Source organism: Aulonocara sp. 'chitande type north' Nkhata Bay, linkage group LG18, assembly GCF_057382095.1.
Source record: "Aulonocara sp. 'chitande type north' Nkhata Bay isolate Kocher_YH1m ecotype deep benthic linkage group LG18, A_spYH_male_GT1.1, whole genome shotgun sequence".
NCBI lineage: Eukaryota > Metazoa > Chordata > Actinopteri > Cichliformes > Cichlidae > Aulonocara > Aulonocara sp. 'chitande type north' Nkhata Bay.
In genome coordinates this window covers 14,498,211-14,512,118 of record NC_141361.1, presented here as the reverse complement: position 1 = coordinate 14,512,118, position 13,908 = coordinate 14,498,211, and the positions used below count along the sequence as shown (strand labels likewise).

The following is a 13,908-nucleotide window of genomic DNA, read 5'->3' as shown; positions in this document are numbered from 1 at the left end:
ACATGGTGAAGGCAGTGTTATGGTATCAGCATGTTTGGCTACCAGTGGGACTGGGTCACTGGTGTTTATTGATGATATTAATGCTATTGATGATAGAAGCATCCGGATGAACTCTCTGCTCAGATTTAGCCAAATCCTGGAAAACTGATCGGACAGAGCTTCACAAATGGATAAAGTAAAGCTGTTGGTTATTTAAGATGTTCTTAAATAACCAAGTCAGTCAGCTGATCTAAACCCAACAGAGCATGCTTCTCACAAGCAAGCAGCAACTAATGGTGGCTGCTTTAAAGGCCTGGCAGAGCATTATTAGGGAATAATTACATGTGATGTACAAGGGTAAAAGGTGTGTTATTTCAATTGCTATCCAAGTATAAAAAACAATCCTTATATCCTTATATTAGTTTGTCCAGATTTTCCTGGAGCCGACCCAGTTAGAAGGTCAGATCAGACCCAACAGGCTTGACCATTACATCTTTTAAACAGGAAGTTTACTTCACAAAAAAAGTGAGAGGTCTCCACTTTTGTATATTTATATCAATTTTAATAACAACGAGACACATTAGTAAGACCAAAAGAAAAAAAACACTTAAATGCTTGACCATAAACCATGTTCTCAAGCCATTAAATGCTTTTATAATCTACAAAATATAAGTTAGCCATGCATTACGAGTTATGATTTACAAGCAAATGATAGAAATGCAGTGTCGCTCATTGAGCACACCCTGGACTTTGGTGTTTGATAAGGTTTCACAGTCTCAGCTCAGCTGTGGTAATAAAAGCTGATGTCCAGTATTTCAGGTACAAACTGAAATACTGGACTTACACTGTAACCTGGTTATGATGTTGAGATGTTTCTCTTTATTTGGACTCCTCACGTTTCTCTTGTCATCTTTGTTTAGATGTGAAACAAATATTTGCTCTGCTTTCAGGTATGTTTCTCTAATCTGAAATTGCTTGCAATATATTTTTTGTACATCCTGAGGAAATAAGGGGTATAACAGTGAGGGAGAGCACTCATGACTTGTGTAACCTCTGACAAATTGTGCAATGTTTGCTGTAGACGCTTTAAAATGTATGAATAAGAGTAATATAAATAAATATGCACCAATAAACATGTCTCCTTGATATCTTCTTGTAATGAAACTGTCTTCACAGTACTGTTAGTCATCGTCTCGTCTCGTCCTGATGAGGAATTTAACAGTAATTCTGGTGAATGTGTTCCTGCTGGCCTCAACTGTGTTTTCAAAGAATTGTGGCGACGGCTCTGATGAAGAATTTTGTGGTATGTGGTCGTTCTACACAAGTTAAGCTGAAGCTTAAATTTATATTTTAGTGTCAGCTATTTAAAATTTACCAGACATTACTGGAGAAATTGTGATGTCCTTGTCTCATGCACACGGCCAGTTTAACATGTGTTGAGTAACTCGTGCATCTGTTAAGATTTTTAACTCTTTGACTACATCATGATCATTATTTTCAGACCTGTTGCAGTCTGTGAGAAATGTAAACACAATTAAAGCACAAATAAACAAATATAAGCGATCATGTGTTCTACTTACTGTTCTACTTTGAAGTGACTATTTTTCTTTTTACATGAGTAAATTTGTTCATTAATTTACAAACACTGGTCGTGAGATGCTATGTAAAAGCTTGATATCAGAACTTTTTCTTTGCACTTTTAGTTTGTAGCTTTCAATGATAAATCCATAATTTGATATATCATCTAAAAGGCTCATGCGACTTTGAGGATCACTCCTGTGGTTGGAAAGATGTTAGTCAGACCTCTTATTCCTGGAGAAGGCAGATGGCAAACATTACCTTAATACCTGGACAGGACCATACCACAGGAAGTGCATGGGGTGATTAGTATAACTTCCTGTCATATTGTTGATGGCACATTTTAAAGTGGATGCAAAAACTACTGAGATCCATTTTTCATTTGATTATGAGATTTAGCCTGTTAACACTGGATTTTTTTTTCTGATTGCCACAGGTCATGTAATGCATATAGATGGTAAGGAAGGAGGTGGGTTTTTTTCAGATGCTAATTTGGAATATTCTGTTGACCAGGGAGCTGCTCTGGGATGCCAGATTAGGTACTAAAAATTAATCATTAATATATGAGTCCCACAGCTGAGTTCCTGATTGATAGTGCATATCAGTATGCCCCATGCCAGCAGTTATCTGTTTTTATGTAATCTGTCTGTTAATATGTTTCAGGTTTTGGTACCATATTTATGATCAAGAATCATCATCGCTCCCATCAGGATCAGCTCTTACAGTAAAAGTGATCAGAGACCACACTGAAACAGATTTACTGACGATTTCTGGTGAAACAGATGGTTGGGAGAATGCCACAGCGCTAATTGGGAATCAGCCAGGAGGATACAAGGTTAGCAAAGCATCCTGTAGACTTTAACCAATACACAGAAAGTAACAGCAAACATTTAATTAAGGTTAATATCTTTTTAGTTCCTCCCTCATATTATATTGATCTTTATCTGATCTTTAACTGTTTCATGTTCTTCTGGAACACCTCTGCATCTGGGGCAACAATAAAGCATTTTTTTCACTAAAAATGCAACACCATAGCACTCAGAATGATGAAGATGCTTTTGTAAATTAAAATACACATCATAATTTCAGGTGAACTTAAGCAAACAGGCCAACCAGGTAAAATCCGGATGCTTTCCATTAATCAAAGCAACAAATGTATCAAAATTTAGATGTACATGAATGTCAGTGACCTAAAGTGTTATTAAAAAAAGAGATTACAGTAATACTAATTTTATGGCTGTTTGTTCTGACGTATCGACCAAAGTAGTTGTCATTGTTAAAAAATATGCCTTTAATTCTTTTAATTTAGTAATCTAATCTATTCTTCTCATTTTGTCATGTATGGACCCAATAGACGTCTTTTCTACTTGTAAAAAATGTCAACATCCGTCAGTTTTTTCAGCTATACTGGAACCCAGTAGATCACATCAGGGTTTCAACCGTGTTTTCATGGCAAGATGAAAGTGTCATGTTTTCAGTAATTTCCTACTGTACTTAAAAGCAGCAGTGTACAAACAGTACAGAGAGTTTAAGGAACTATTTCTTCATTTCTGACCCTCTGCAATCATAACTAAGAGATTGTGGGGGGGTGTCTTCAAAGAAATGCAGTAATCTTCTCTTATAAGGGTGAAAAAATACTTTCTAACTTTTGATTATGAATTTAATACTGACTTTTCAGAACAAATGAAGAGTAAAGGTCTTTTTCTTTTTGCAGCTACTGTTTTTATTCAGTCTTTCACTTTTGGAAAAACTGGATGTTATGTTGGATGATATCAACTTTGAATACTGTAAAGAAGGGGAAGTCCCAGCTGGAGGTATAGACAACCTTTCATGTGACTTTGAAAAGGATACCTGTGCATGGTACCATGACTACAGAGCCAGTCTCTTGTGGGAAAAGAGTAAAGGTGGATATGATCTCCCAACTGGGAATGGTGAGTAGCCTACTGAGCATTAACATATAGGTTTAATATTTTGGATCTTCCTGGGTGACATGGATTGAAATATTGTGATTAATAAATAATATTAAAGCCATCATGAAACTATATACAGTGGGGCAAAAAAGTATTTAGTCAGCCACCGATTGTGCAAGTTCCCCCACTTAAAATGATGACAGAGGTCAGTAATTTGCACCAGAGGTACACTTCAACTGTGAGAGACAGAATGTGAAAAAAAAATCCATGAATTCACATGGTAGGATTTGTAAAGAATTTATTCGTAAATTAGGGTGGAAAATAAGTATTTGGTCACCTCAAACAAGGAAAATCTCTGGCTCTCACAGACCTGTAACGTCTTCTGTAAGAAGCTTTTCTGTCCCCCACTCGTTACCTGTATGAATGGCACCTGTTTGAACTCATCATCTGTATAAAAGACACCTGTCCACAGCCTCAAACAGTCAGACTCCAAACTCCGCCATGGCCAAGACCAAAGAGCTTTCAAAGGACACCAGGAAAAGTATTGTAGACCTGCACCAGACTGGGAAGAGTGAATCTACAATAGGCAAGCAGCTTGGTGTGAAAAAATCAACTGTGGGAGCAATCATCAGAAAATGGAAGACATACAAGACCACTGATAATCTCCCTCGATCTGGGGCTCCACGCAAGATCTCATCCCGTGGGGTCAAAATGATCATGAGAACGGTGAGCAAAGATCCCAGAACCACACGGGGGGACCTGGTGAATGACCTGCAGAGAGCTGGGACCAAAGTAACAAAGGTCACCATCAGTAACACACTACAACGGCAGGGAATCAAATCCCGCAGTGCCAGACGTGTTCCGCTGCTGAAGCCAGTGCATGTCCAGGCCCGTCTGAAGTTTGCCAGAGAGCACATGGATGATACAGCAGAGGATTGGGAGAATGTCATGTGGTCAGATGAAACCAAAGTAGAACTTTTTGGTATAAACTCAACTCGTCGTGTTTGGAGGAAGAAGAATACTGAGTTGCATCCCAAGAACACCATACCTACTGTGAAGCATGGGGGTGGAAACATCATGCTATGGGGCTGTTTTTCTGCCAAGGGGACAGGACGACTGATCCGTGTTAAGGACAGAATGAATGGGGCCATGTATCGTGAGATTTTGAGCCAAAACCTCCTTCCATCAGTGAGAACTTTGAAGATGAAACGAGGCTGGGTCTTCCAACATGACAATGATCCAAAACACACCGCCCGGGCAACAAAGGAGTGGCTCCGTAAGAAGCATTTGAAAGTCCTGGAGTGGCCTAGCCAGTCTCCAGACCTCAACCCCATAGAAAATCTGTGGCGGGAGTTGAAAGTCCGTGTTGCTCGGCGACAGCCCCAAAATATCACTGCTCTCGAGAAGATCTGCATGGAGGAATGGGCCAAAATACCAGCTACTGTGTGTGCAAACCTGGTAAAGACCTATAGTAAACGTTTGACCTCTGTTATTGCCAACAAAGGTTATGTTACAAAGTATTGAGTTGTATTTTTGTTATTGACCAAATACTTATTTTCCACCCTGATTTACGAATAAATTCTTTACAAATCCTACCATGTGGATTCATGGATTTTTTTTTCACATTTTGTCTTTCACAGTTGAAGTGTACCTCTGGTGCAAATTACTGACCTCTGTCATCATTTTAAGTTGGGGAACTTGCACAATTGGTGGCTGACTAAATACTTTTTTGCCCCACTGTAGCAACACAGTTTAAGTAAACTATAAAACCATCCAGAGTACTATGCATGGCCTCTGATGTGTCTTTTAGGTCATGTGATCTTCTGTAGTATTAATAACGCAGTCATTATCTTAAATATCTGCTCACGTGTAAGATTTATGTATCATCTATTACAAATTGCAGTAAATTCAAGTGAGTGTATAACTTGACTTTTGCATCTCACTCATCACTTCAAAGTTTATGAGATTGCTCTGAGTGTATCTCCTGTTGTGTTTTGTTTTTCTTCTGCAGGCTACTACATGCTCATAGAAGCTAAACGAAACCTAAACATCTCATCAGCAGCCAGACTCATTAGCTTTCCTCAGCCTGCGGGTCAAGTGCTTTGTGTGAGTTTCTGGTACCACATATTTGGCAACAGCATTGGTACGTGAACCGCTGTCCCTAACTGCACTTGGAGGCAAATTTTATCTAAATGCACAGAGAGATAACAATATGTATTTTAATGAATTGAGATACATTTAATGTATTGCTGTTCTCTCATCATCAGGCTCACTCAAGTTTATTGCAAAGCATTCTGGTGAGCCAGAGACAGTTATGTGGATGAGAAGCGGCACCCAAGGAAACAAATGGCATTATGCTGATCTTACCTTCAACAGCAACAAACCAATACAGGTATAACTGATGCTTTTGTAATTGCTATAGCTTGTTTGTTTGTCTGTTGGCAAAATCTTTTTCAAGAAATACTACTGGAAAAATATTTTGTGCAACAAAATCTGATGTATACCTGTTTTCCAGTTTATTATAGAAGCTGTTACCGGAGGTGAACAAGGGAGCATAGCCATTGATGACGTAGTGGTGTTCAGTGGCAAAAATGGTTCTTGTCCACCAGAGAGAGAGTGCACCTTCCAGGGCTCCCTTTGTGGTCTGCTGCCTCACCAATCTGCAAACTTCAGCTGGGATCGGATCACCGGAGAGTCCCAACCATCCCTCTCTTCAGGCCCCAGAGTGGATCACACACTGGGGACAGATCAAGGTATGCAAATGTTTAGAATAACGATATACGGTTGATTTTCAAAACCACACATATATTAAATGTTTTGTGTTGTTGGAATAAAGCTCAGTAGATCAGTTGAAGTGATATGATTCATCCTCTGGGGAGTATGAATGAATTACATTTTATCAAGGCCAAAGTCCACTTTATTGTCAGTATTTGTTGTTTCCTTTCCAATCTTGAAGTTTAAGGCAGGAATAGAGATGCAGTGCATGTGTTGTGTTTATTGGCACATGATACGTTTTCAGTAGAAATATTTGATCTTATTTGAAAGTACCTGCAATGTTTTTTTGAGGATGACGCATTGTCACACATGATATAGTTAGTGATTTCATAAACACGGTGCCTTTCCAAGCTAAGCAACCTGTGCACAAAGATAACTATGCATTTCCTCAAAATAAAGCAGAATGTATGATAACGCCACAAATTTTGTAGGTTATTACCTGAGCGCCCAATTGTGGAGCCATCCTGTGGGGTCCAGAGGTGCAATGACGAGCGCGGTGCTCGAGCCTACCCCTTCAAAGGGGGAATGCCTAATGTTCTGGTACTACATGGAGGGAAGTGGCGTGGGAGAGCTAAATGTGTATCTTCAAACCCCCGACAGCCATGAAGATCCCGTCCAGCTCTGGACCAGAGCAGGTGATCAGGGGAAGCACTGGAGGCATGGAAGAGTGACACTTCTCAGTCCTCATAGCACATATCAGGTATGTACACATAGACACAATGTTTTTTGTTTTTTATGTCATTTTATATATTTTCTGTAGTTTGTCTAATAATATAATATAAAATATATACTGTTTTGAGGTTTTTTCCTCTGGCACAATATTGTTACGCTTCATCTAATACTATATATATCTATAAAGATTGCCACTGTCGATTAACTGATTTTTTTAGTTATGTTTTCTCCTGTATGGCTTTTTACTTGTGCCTTGTGTTCAAACATTTTATATATTTCAAGGATAATGAAACACTTAAAAAAACACTTACTTTCATCATTTTAGCAATTATACTTTAAAGGATGTCATGTAAAAGACAGAGCTATTACACGACATTTGTGCTTTTGAATTCGAGGTGATTTTTGAGGCGATAGTTGGGGATGAACCAAGCAGAGATATAGCCATTGACGACCTCATAGTCCTGAATGATGCATGCCCTCCGACGGGTAAGTAGCCACTGTAGATTTTAGATAACAAATTAATCGTAGTGTTTATTTGTTCGATTGATTTGATTTGATTACACTGTGTGTATCCAGCTGTATAATGTGTCTGTGTATTTCTTTGAAGGTTTTTGTGACTTTGAGAGGGACTTCTGTGGTTGGGTCAACAATCCTCCCCCAGAGTTTGGAGTTGAGTGGGATTGGCTCTCTAGCAAAAGTGATGGCTTAATGATTCCACCCAGAGACCACACCACAGGATCTGCTTTAGGTAATTTACATGTCACACATGTACTTTAACTATAATGGCAGGCTCACTTCAATATTACTGTTATAGCATTTGCTCTATAAGTGAAGATATCCTTCAAATTCTTAGGCAATGTCAGAAGATGCCACTTTTTAAAAAATAAATATGTTTTTCAGGCCACTTTGCATTTTTCATGGCATCCGATTCTGATAAAGAAGAAATTGCCCAACTGGAGAGTGAATCAATGGCAGCTGTTGACCAAGCTTGTCTGGAGATGTGGCACCATGTTGGAACATGGCTATCAAGTAGTGAGTACAGTTTGGTTTTTTTTTACTTTATATTAATCTTGTTTTATTAACAATCTGCAAATATGTGGTGTAAACAAGATAAGGTCTGCTTTTCTGCAGTCAAACATGAATAGTTATCAACTTTACAATAACTTAAAGACAGAAACTACCAACATTAATGTCAGTCATGCCATGTTAGTGTTAATTACACAGTGTAACAGTAATTTCATGCTAAGTCCAATGCCAGTCATGAAAAAACTCAATCCAGATCTTAGTACAGTTATCAAAATTGACATTGTAAGTGGAAAATTTATTTCAACCTGTCAAGAGATCAGTGAATCTACTGTAGTAACATGTGGATACAAAATAATAGCATCAATGTAACTACTAGCAGCTATAAATTGAAGTAGCAAAAGCATTTGTGTGAAAATTAGCATGCAGTTGAACCTTCACTTACATTCATTAAAAGACCCAAACAAAAGTCTTATCATTAGTGGTGCTTTGTGTTAGAAAATTAAATTGCTGTCGTTATTTAAACCCCTAAATAAATTGTCACATGTTGATTATTGAGGCTTGGATCCGATACAGACAAGTGAGGCAGAGCCATTTATTGAGGCTGAAGTTAAAGTCAAAAACAGCACACTGAAGTTGTTCAACCAACTCTAGAAAAAAAACTGAGAGGAAAGACTGTTTATACACATAAGGGGTGGAAATACCAAAGTAACAAGTCACAGCTGCAAATAGTCAAGACAGCAGGGGAGGGAGCAAAACCCAAAACCAGGCACAAGAGTTAACTAATTAATAAAGTATAACCAGTTAACTAATTAATAAAGTATAACCAGTAATGAATGCAGAGACAAAGAAATAACTCCTCTGTTAAGCATCTCCTCAACAGAAGGGATAGCACAGGAGAATGAAACAAAGGGAAACTAGTAAGGGAACTAATAAACTCCACAATTAAGAAACAAATAAAGGCTCCAAATACTAAAATAATAATAAAACTTTAAATAACTTATACATAAATAGTAAACATAACTAAGAACCAAACAGAGAACCTCTAATAACAAACATAGTATAAACAAAGAAATAACACTTAATTATTCTCTTGATGACCCAGAGCCTTCAGCCATTACACTGACGGTGTTTGTCAATGAGCCTGCTGGACTGCGTGCTGTGTGGAATACAAGTGGATTTTCTAATAACAATTGGATCAGAGACAGGGTGGATTATAGCGCATCAGGCCCTCACCAGGTAAGAATTGCATCATTTTGATGTTGATTTTCTCATGAAAATATTGACCAATGATAAATCAGCGCAGAGTTTTAAACTTCTATTGTTCTTTATCGCAGATTATTTTGCAAGCCAGGTGTCCCGCCTCAACAGATGACAGCTTTTCCCTGGATGACGTTCACATAATCAGGAACATGTCTTGTGATGACCTCATTCCAACCACTACACCATACCCAACCACCACCATGACCAGCGCTCCTGCCTCTGCCATGGACTGCACCTTTGAAGAAGGTAAAAGTGCAAAATTTACCAGAAATTTAGCAGAAATAGCTTCATTTGTTAATAGTATGCTACAAAATGAAATGCCATTCAAGTTCTTATGATTACTGGCATTAGAGCTTACAAATCATGGTCATGATAATGAAAATGTTAGACATAAAATTACCTTTAAGAGCTTTTTCCACAACTAAAAGCTCATAATCATTGCCATTGTGTTTTTCTTTTAATCATCAGTGACTTTGAAATATATGGACACAACTTAGCTCAATGAACAATAAAGAAATATAAATGAATTTACAATATTTGTTGGTATTATTGGTATCCCATCTCCTTCATGCCCAGTTCAAAACACCGGGCTTCATAACACGACTTCGCTAAGTATGCATTGGCTATATCCATCACTATATATGATCTATAACATATATAGTTATATAACTATAACTATATATGATCTATCTATAACATTTTAAAATATTATAGATATGAATGTGTAACCACTCCTACATGCATTTTTCTCAATTTGAGTATGTCAATTTTTTCTTTCCTGCTCATGTACTTATATCGTGTTTGAATACTCTCTTGTAAAAACAGGTCTGTGTAACTGGGTCCAGGAGGCCAATCATGATTTGAACTGGACTCTCAGTATTGGACTTCCAGTTGAGCAACCATGGGATGGACCTCAGTATGATCATACTGTTGGGAATAATGAAGGTATTCATTATTGACAGTAATATAAGCACAGAGGCAGTGCATTTATAACAGAAGTCTAGTGATACACCTTAGCTGAAAAATAATGAACAACTTTGATACCCAGTTATCCTTTGTCTTGTTTTTCTAGAGAAAGTCTTTCTTTCTTTCTTCTTCTTCTTTTTTTGGCTGTTCCTTGTAGAGGTCACAACAGTGTCTCATCTGCCTTCAACTCACCCTGTCCTTACCATCCTCACCTGTCACATCAACCTTCTGCATGTCATCCTTCACTACATCACTACTTCTCTTTCTGTTATTCTCCTGTTTAGAAGCTCCATATTCAACACCATTCGGTCACTATATCCACTATCCCTGTTCTGCAAATGTCCAAATCATGTCAGCCTTGCCTCTCTAGGTTTTTCTCCAAGCTGATCAACCTGAGCCGTCCATCTGATGTACATATTTCTAATCTCGTGTATCACTCCCAGTGAAAATCTTGGTACCTTCAACTCAGCCTCCTGTCTTCTTGTCAGGGTCACCATCTCAAACCATACATGATTACATCATACATCTCACAACCAACTTGTAAAGATTTCCTTTCTCTCTTGTTGGTATGTTTCTGTCACCTCTGACACCCATCTCCATCCACTCCACCCTGCCTATACAGTATTCTCCTGTTTTCACAACAGCCCGGCCTTTTATTCTCATCTTCATCCATTTTCCCCTCTCTATCAAGGTTTCTTTCTACTTATTAATGGATTTGGATCTAAGAATGGTGAAAAAGCAGTCATCTCTGTTCCTGTCATTACTCGTGCGTCACCAATCTGTGTTGATTTCTGGTATCACATGCTCGGGCCTTCAGTGTCAAACCTGGATCTGCTGGTTCAAACAGTATGTAACCTTTTTAACACAACTGAACCTTCAGTTTCAGGCTGTGCTTTATATCATCTTCAGATTTCTTCACATTCCTTTACATAATTTTTTCTAGCAATCATCTGAACTCTTAGTTTGGACTCGTCGGGGAACGCAGAATCCAGAGTGGATGAATGCGAAAGTAACCCTCAGCATGAATGACATAGTACAGGTAAACCTCACCTTGCCATAAAAATGTCAGTCAATTTTCAAGTAATTTTTTAGCTTCTGACTCTGAATAGAAATGTCTCTAATTCAGAAACATTTAATGTAGCACTTTGGCAGCATTAAACTTTGCATCATCCTTAATTCACAGATTGTGTTTAGTGGTCAAAGAGACACCAGCAGTCAAGGATTCATTGCTATTGATGATGTTAAAGTTAAAGAGGGGGCCTGCAGTAATCACGGTATGTAAACATTAACTCAGTACTCCCAGTTATCGTCAAATAACATCAAATCAATATCAAATAAATAAATAAAATAAAACTTTGCAACCTTTTTGTTTTAAACACCATTTAGATGTGTGTGGGTTTGACTCGGACTTGTGTGGCTTTGAGAATGATGTGAGTCATTTGGGTCGCTGGATTCGCAGAAAAGGAACAAAGCATCATGTGGATCACACATATGGAACTGAGAATGGTGAGTGCTGAACTGTGCCACAGTGCCACTGCACAATGTGGGATTAACAGAGCTGAGCAGTCATGGTCTCACTCCTACAGGACAATATTTATGCTGTAACTATAATGGTAATATATTGTAAGTCCTAAGTTTGTCCCTTGATATCAACTTGTGGATCAGAGCTCTACAATAATAAGTCACAATAAAAATGCGACTCATCATCTTGTAAAATAATTATCAAGAAGGAGTATGTTGCATAATGTAACACATTGTTTTAATGCGAAAATACTGCATAGCTTTATTACTCAATCCAATCATCTGTATTTGATGTGTTATATCTAATATTTCATACAACTCTGTTTAAAAAAAGGATTCTGTTACTTAACAGGCCTGCAGGATTATCGAGGTGTAGGCTCTTCTTTTAGCTAATCCTCTGCAGTGTTTGACACCTTTTAGATGGCAGCTAAAGCTTAGACGGCTGTTACAGACAATATAATACAATACAATATTTTACCACTGAAGCAGGAATGTTATAAATTGCCATAAGCTGATTTTCACAATCAGTCATAAGTTCAACAAATTGTCTGAAAGTAGCAGCATTGTTCTCTGCCTCAGATTTTAGTCATCGTTTCTCAGAAATGTCCCAGTCAACAGTCGTCTTTGCATTTTTGTCACAAAACAAATTTTGTTTTTATAGGTTTCTACATGATGGTAACATCAAATTCTACACAGGATGAGATCGCTGAGCTGTTCACACCAGATTTACCTTCAGTTAAAGAAATGTGTGTGCGCTTCTGGTGAGTTCAAAGATCCATCACAGATTTACAATTGGAGGTTGAAGACTGGTGCACATATTACTGTACATTTAATGTAAATGTACTATTTTTAGGTACTGGTTACCCACAGACTCCTCTAGCAACCTCGCTATCCATATAAGACAAAGTGCAGAAGTTGGTGATGTCCTCTGGCAGCAGACTGGAGGGCTCTCTGCAGGCTGGGAGGTGGCAGAGGTCATGGTGTCATCACCTACAAAATTCAATGTAAAAGCATTTGTTTTCTTTTCTGACAATCAGACAGTCTTATTCTTCCAGTATGTTTCATTTTGTATTTTTCTTTATCTTCTGTGGGAATTCTACCTAAAACAGCTGTGTTGCTTGATCAGGTGGTGTTTAAGGCTGTTCATGTGCATGGCACGAATACCACAGTGAAAATTGATGACTTTTCTGTGAGGGACGGAGCCTGTAGTCCTCTGGGTAGCTGTGACTTTGAGTCTGGACAATGCACCTGGGTCAACATCCTCCAAGAAGATGGACATGACTGGGTGCTGGCCAGAGGAGGCTTCCACGGTCCACCAACAGACCACACCACTCAAACCCCGGAGGGTATGGCCTTAAACAAGGATTACTGAGTCAAGGTTTTAGCCACAAAAATGTGATATACAGGGAAAAAAAAACTAGATAAGCCAACAGTTCTCTTTGATACATTTGGATAAAGATTCTTACATGTTGGGTTGGTTTTCCATCGTCTTGCAAGACTTGGTACAGGACTTACAAGGATTTATATGACCTCCATTGCATTTTAGTCTGATGATATCAGCTTTTTGAGCCTTTTAGGGAGATTTGCATGCACATTTTGCATATTTGTGCATATTGAATAAAACAATCAAGAAACCACTCTTGGTTTAGAAAGAATTTATTTTGGTTCAAACTCTAGTGGCTGACAGCTCAGTTTTTCATTGATATCCGCATTGGCATAGACAGTATTCAGACTTATTTAAAATACATTTAAATCCTTAAAACTGCACTGACCAACATTTTTTATTTGCTTACATATTTTATGTATAATATTAAAGTGGTGACTCTTGGGATTCCCATCAGCTCTGCACTACTTAAATGTCTTCTAGCTGACACTAGCGTTACAGTTTAAGCTCACCCTTACTGCTCTTATCTGCCTTACAAATAGCTAAAGCTAAACACTCAGAAAGTCAACCAATGGTGTGGATTTCAGTTCCCAGTGAACATTTTGTCTTTGTTTGAAGTTTCAAAATGTGACAGATGGTGTGAATCATCCGAAACTTAGTTAATTATAATCAAAAACTGCTGATGTTGCAACCTGTTGATGTTGCAACCTGATCTATGTGAACTGAAGTTAATTTTTAACTGACATAACATAGTTACTTGAAACATACTTCTCTTTTTTTTATCCCTGACTTATGTCCTGTTGCTGACCTAACCTCCTCCCTGACTAGATGTAATGT

The 13,908-nt window shown here is 38.1% G+C and overlaps 1 protein-coding gene across 2 annotated transcripts in view; it reads left to right on the top strand.

Annotated features, from left to right (window-relative positions):
- Positions 1 to 809: 809 nt before the first annotated feature.
- The window catches only part of LOC147308194 (MAM and LDL-receptor class A domain-containing protein 1), a 31,122-nt gene continuing 18,023 nt past the window's right edge, over positions 810 to 13,908 (top strand). The window contains exons 1-23 of one of the 2 annotated variants that reach the window (XM_086271259.1): positions 810 to 929; positions 1,156 to 1,282; positions 1,731 to 1,859; positions 1,994 to 2,096; positions 2,221 to 2,392; positions 3,272 to 3,488; positions 5,479 to 5,610; positions 5,735 to 5,859; positions 5,983 to 6,220; positions 6,674 to 6,942; positions 7,310 to 7,400; positions 7,522 to 7,662; positions 7,815 to 7,946; positions 9,043 to 9,176; positions 9,275 to 9,446; positions 10,026 to 10,145; positions 10,858 to 11,012; positions 11,110 to 11,205; positions 11,350 to 11,440; positions 11,553 to 11,672; positions 12,349 to 12,448; positions 12,541 to 12,691; positions 12,814 to 13,033. In XM_086271259.1, coding sequence (XP_086127385.1) covers positions 1,186 to 1,282; positions 1,731 to 1,859; positions 1,994 to 2,096; positions 2,221 to 2,392; positions 3,272 to 3,488; positions 5,479 to 5,610; positions 5,735 to 5,859; positions 5,983 to 6,220; positions 6,674 to 6,942; positions 7,310 to 7,400; positions 7,522 to 7,662; positions 7,815 to 7,946; positions 9,043 to 9,176; positions 9,275 to 9,446; positions 10,026 to 10,145; positions 10,858 to 11,012; positions 11,110 to 11,205; positions 11,350 to 11,440; positions 11,553 to 11,672; positions 12,349 to 12,448; positions 12,541 to 12,691; positions 12,814 to 13,033 — 3,205 coding nt within the window. In that variant the 5' untranslated portion in view covers positions 810 to 929; positions 1,156 to 1,185. Of the gene's footprint in view, positions 930 to 1,155; positions 1,283 to 1,730; positions 1,860 to 1,993; positions 2,097 to 2,220; positions 2,393 to 3,271; positions 3,489 to 5,478; positions 5,611 to 5,734; positions 5,860 to 5,982; positions 6,221 to 6,673; positions 6,943 to 7,309; positions 7,401 to 7,521; positions 7,663 to 7,814; positions 7,947 to 9,042; positions 9,177 to 9,274; positions 9,447 to 10,025; positions 10,146 to 10,857; positions 11,013 to 11,109; positions 11,206 to 11,349; positions 11,441 to 11,552; positions 11,673 to 12,348; positions 12,449 to 12,540; positions 12,692 to 12,813; positions 13,034 to 13,908 lie in introns of those variants that run through there. The other variant, XM_086271260.1, reaches the window with a different exon arrangement.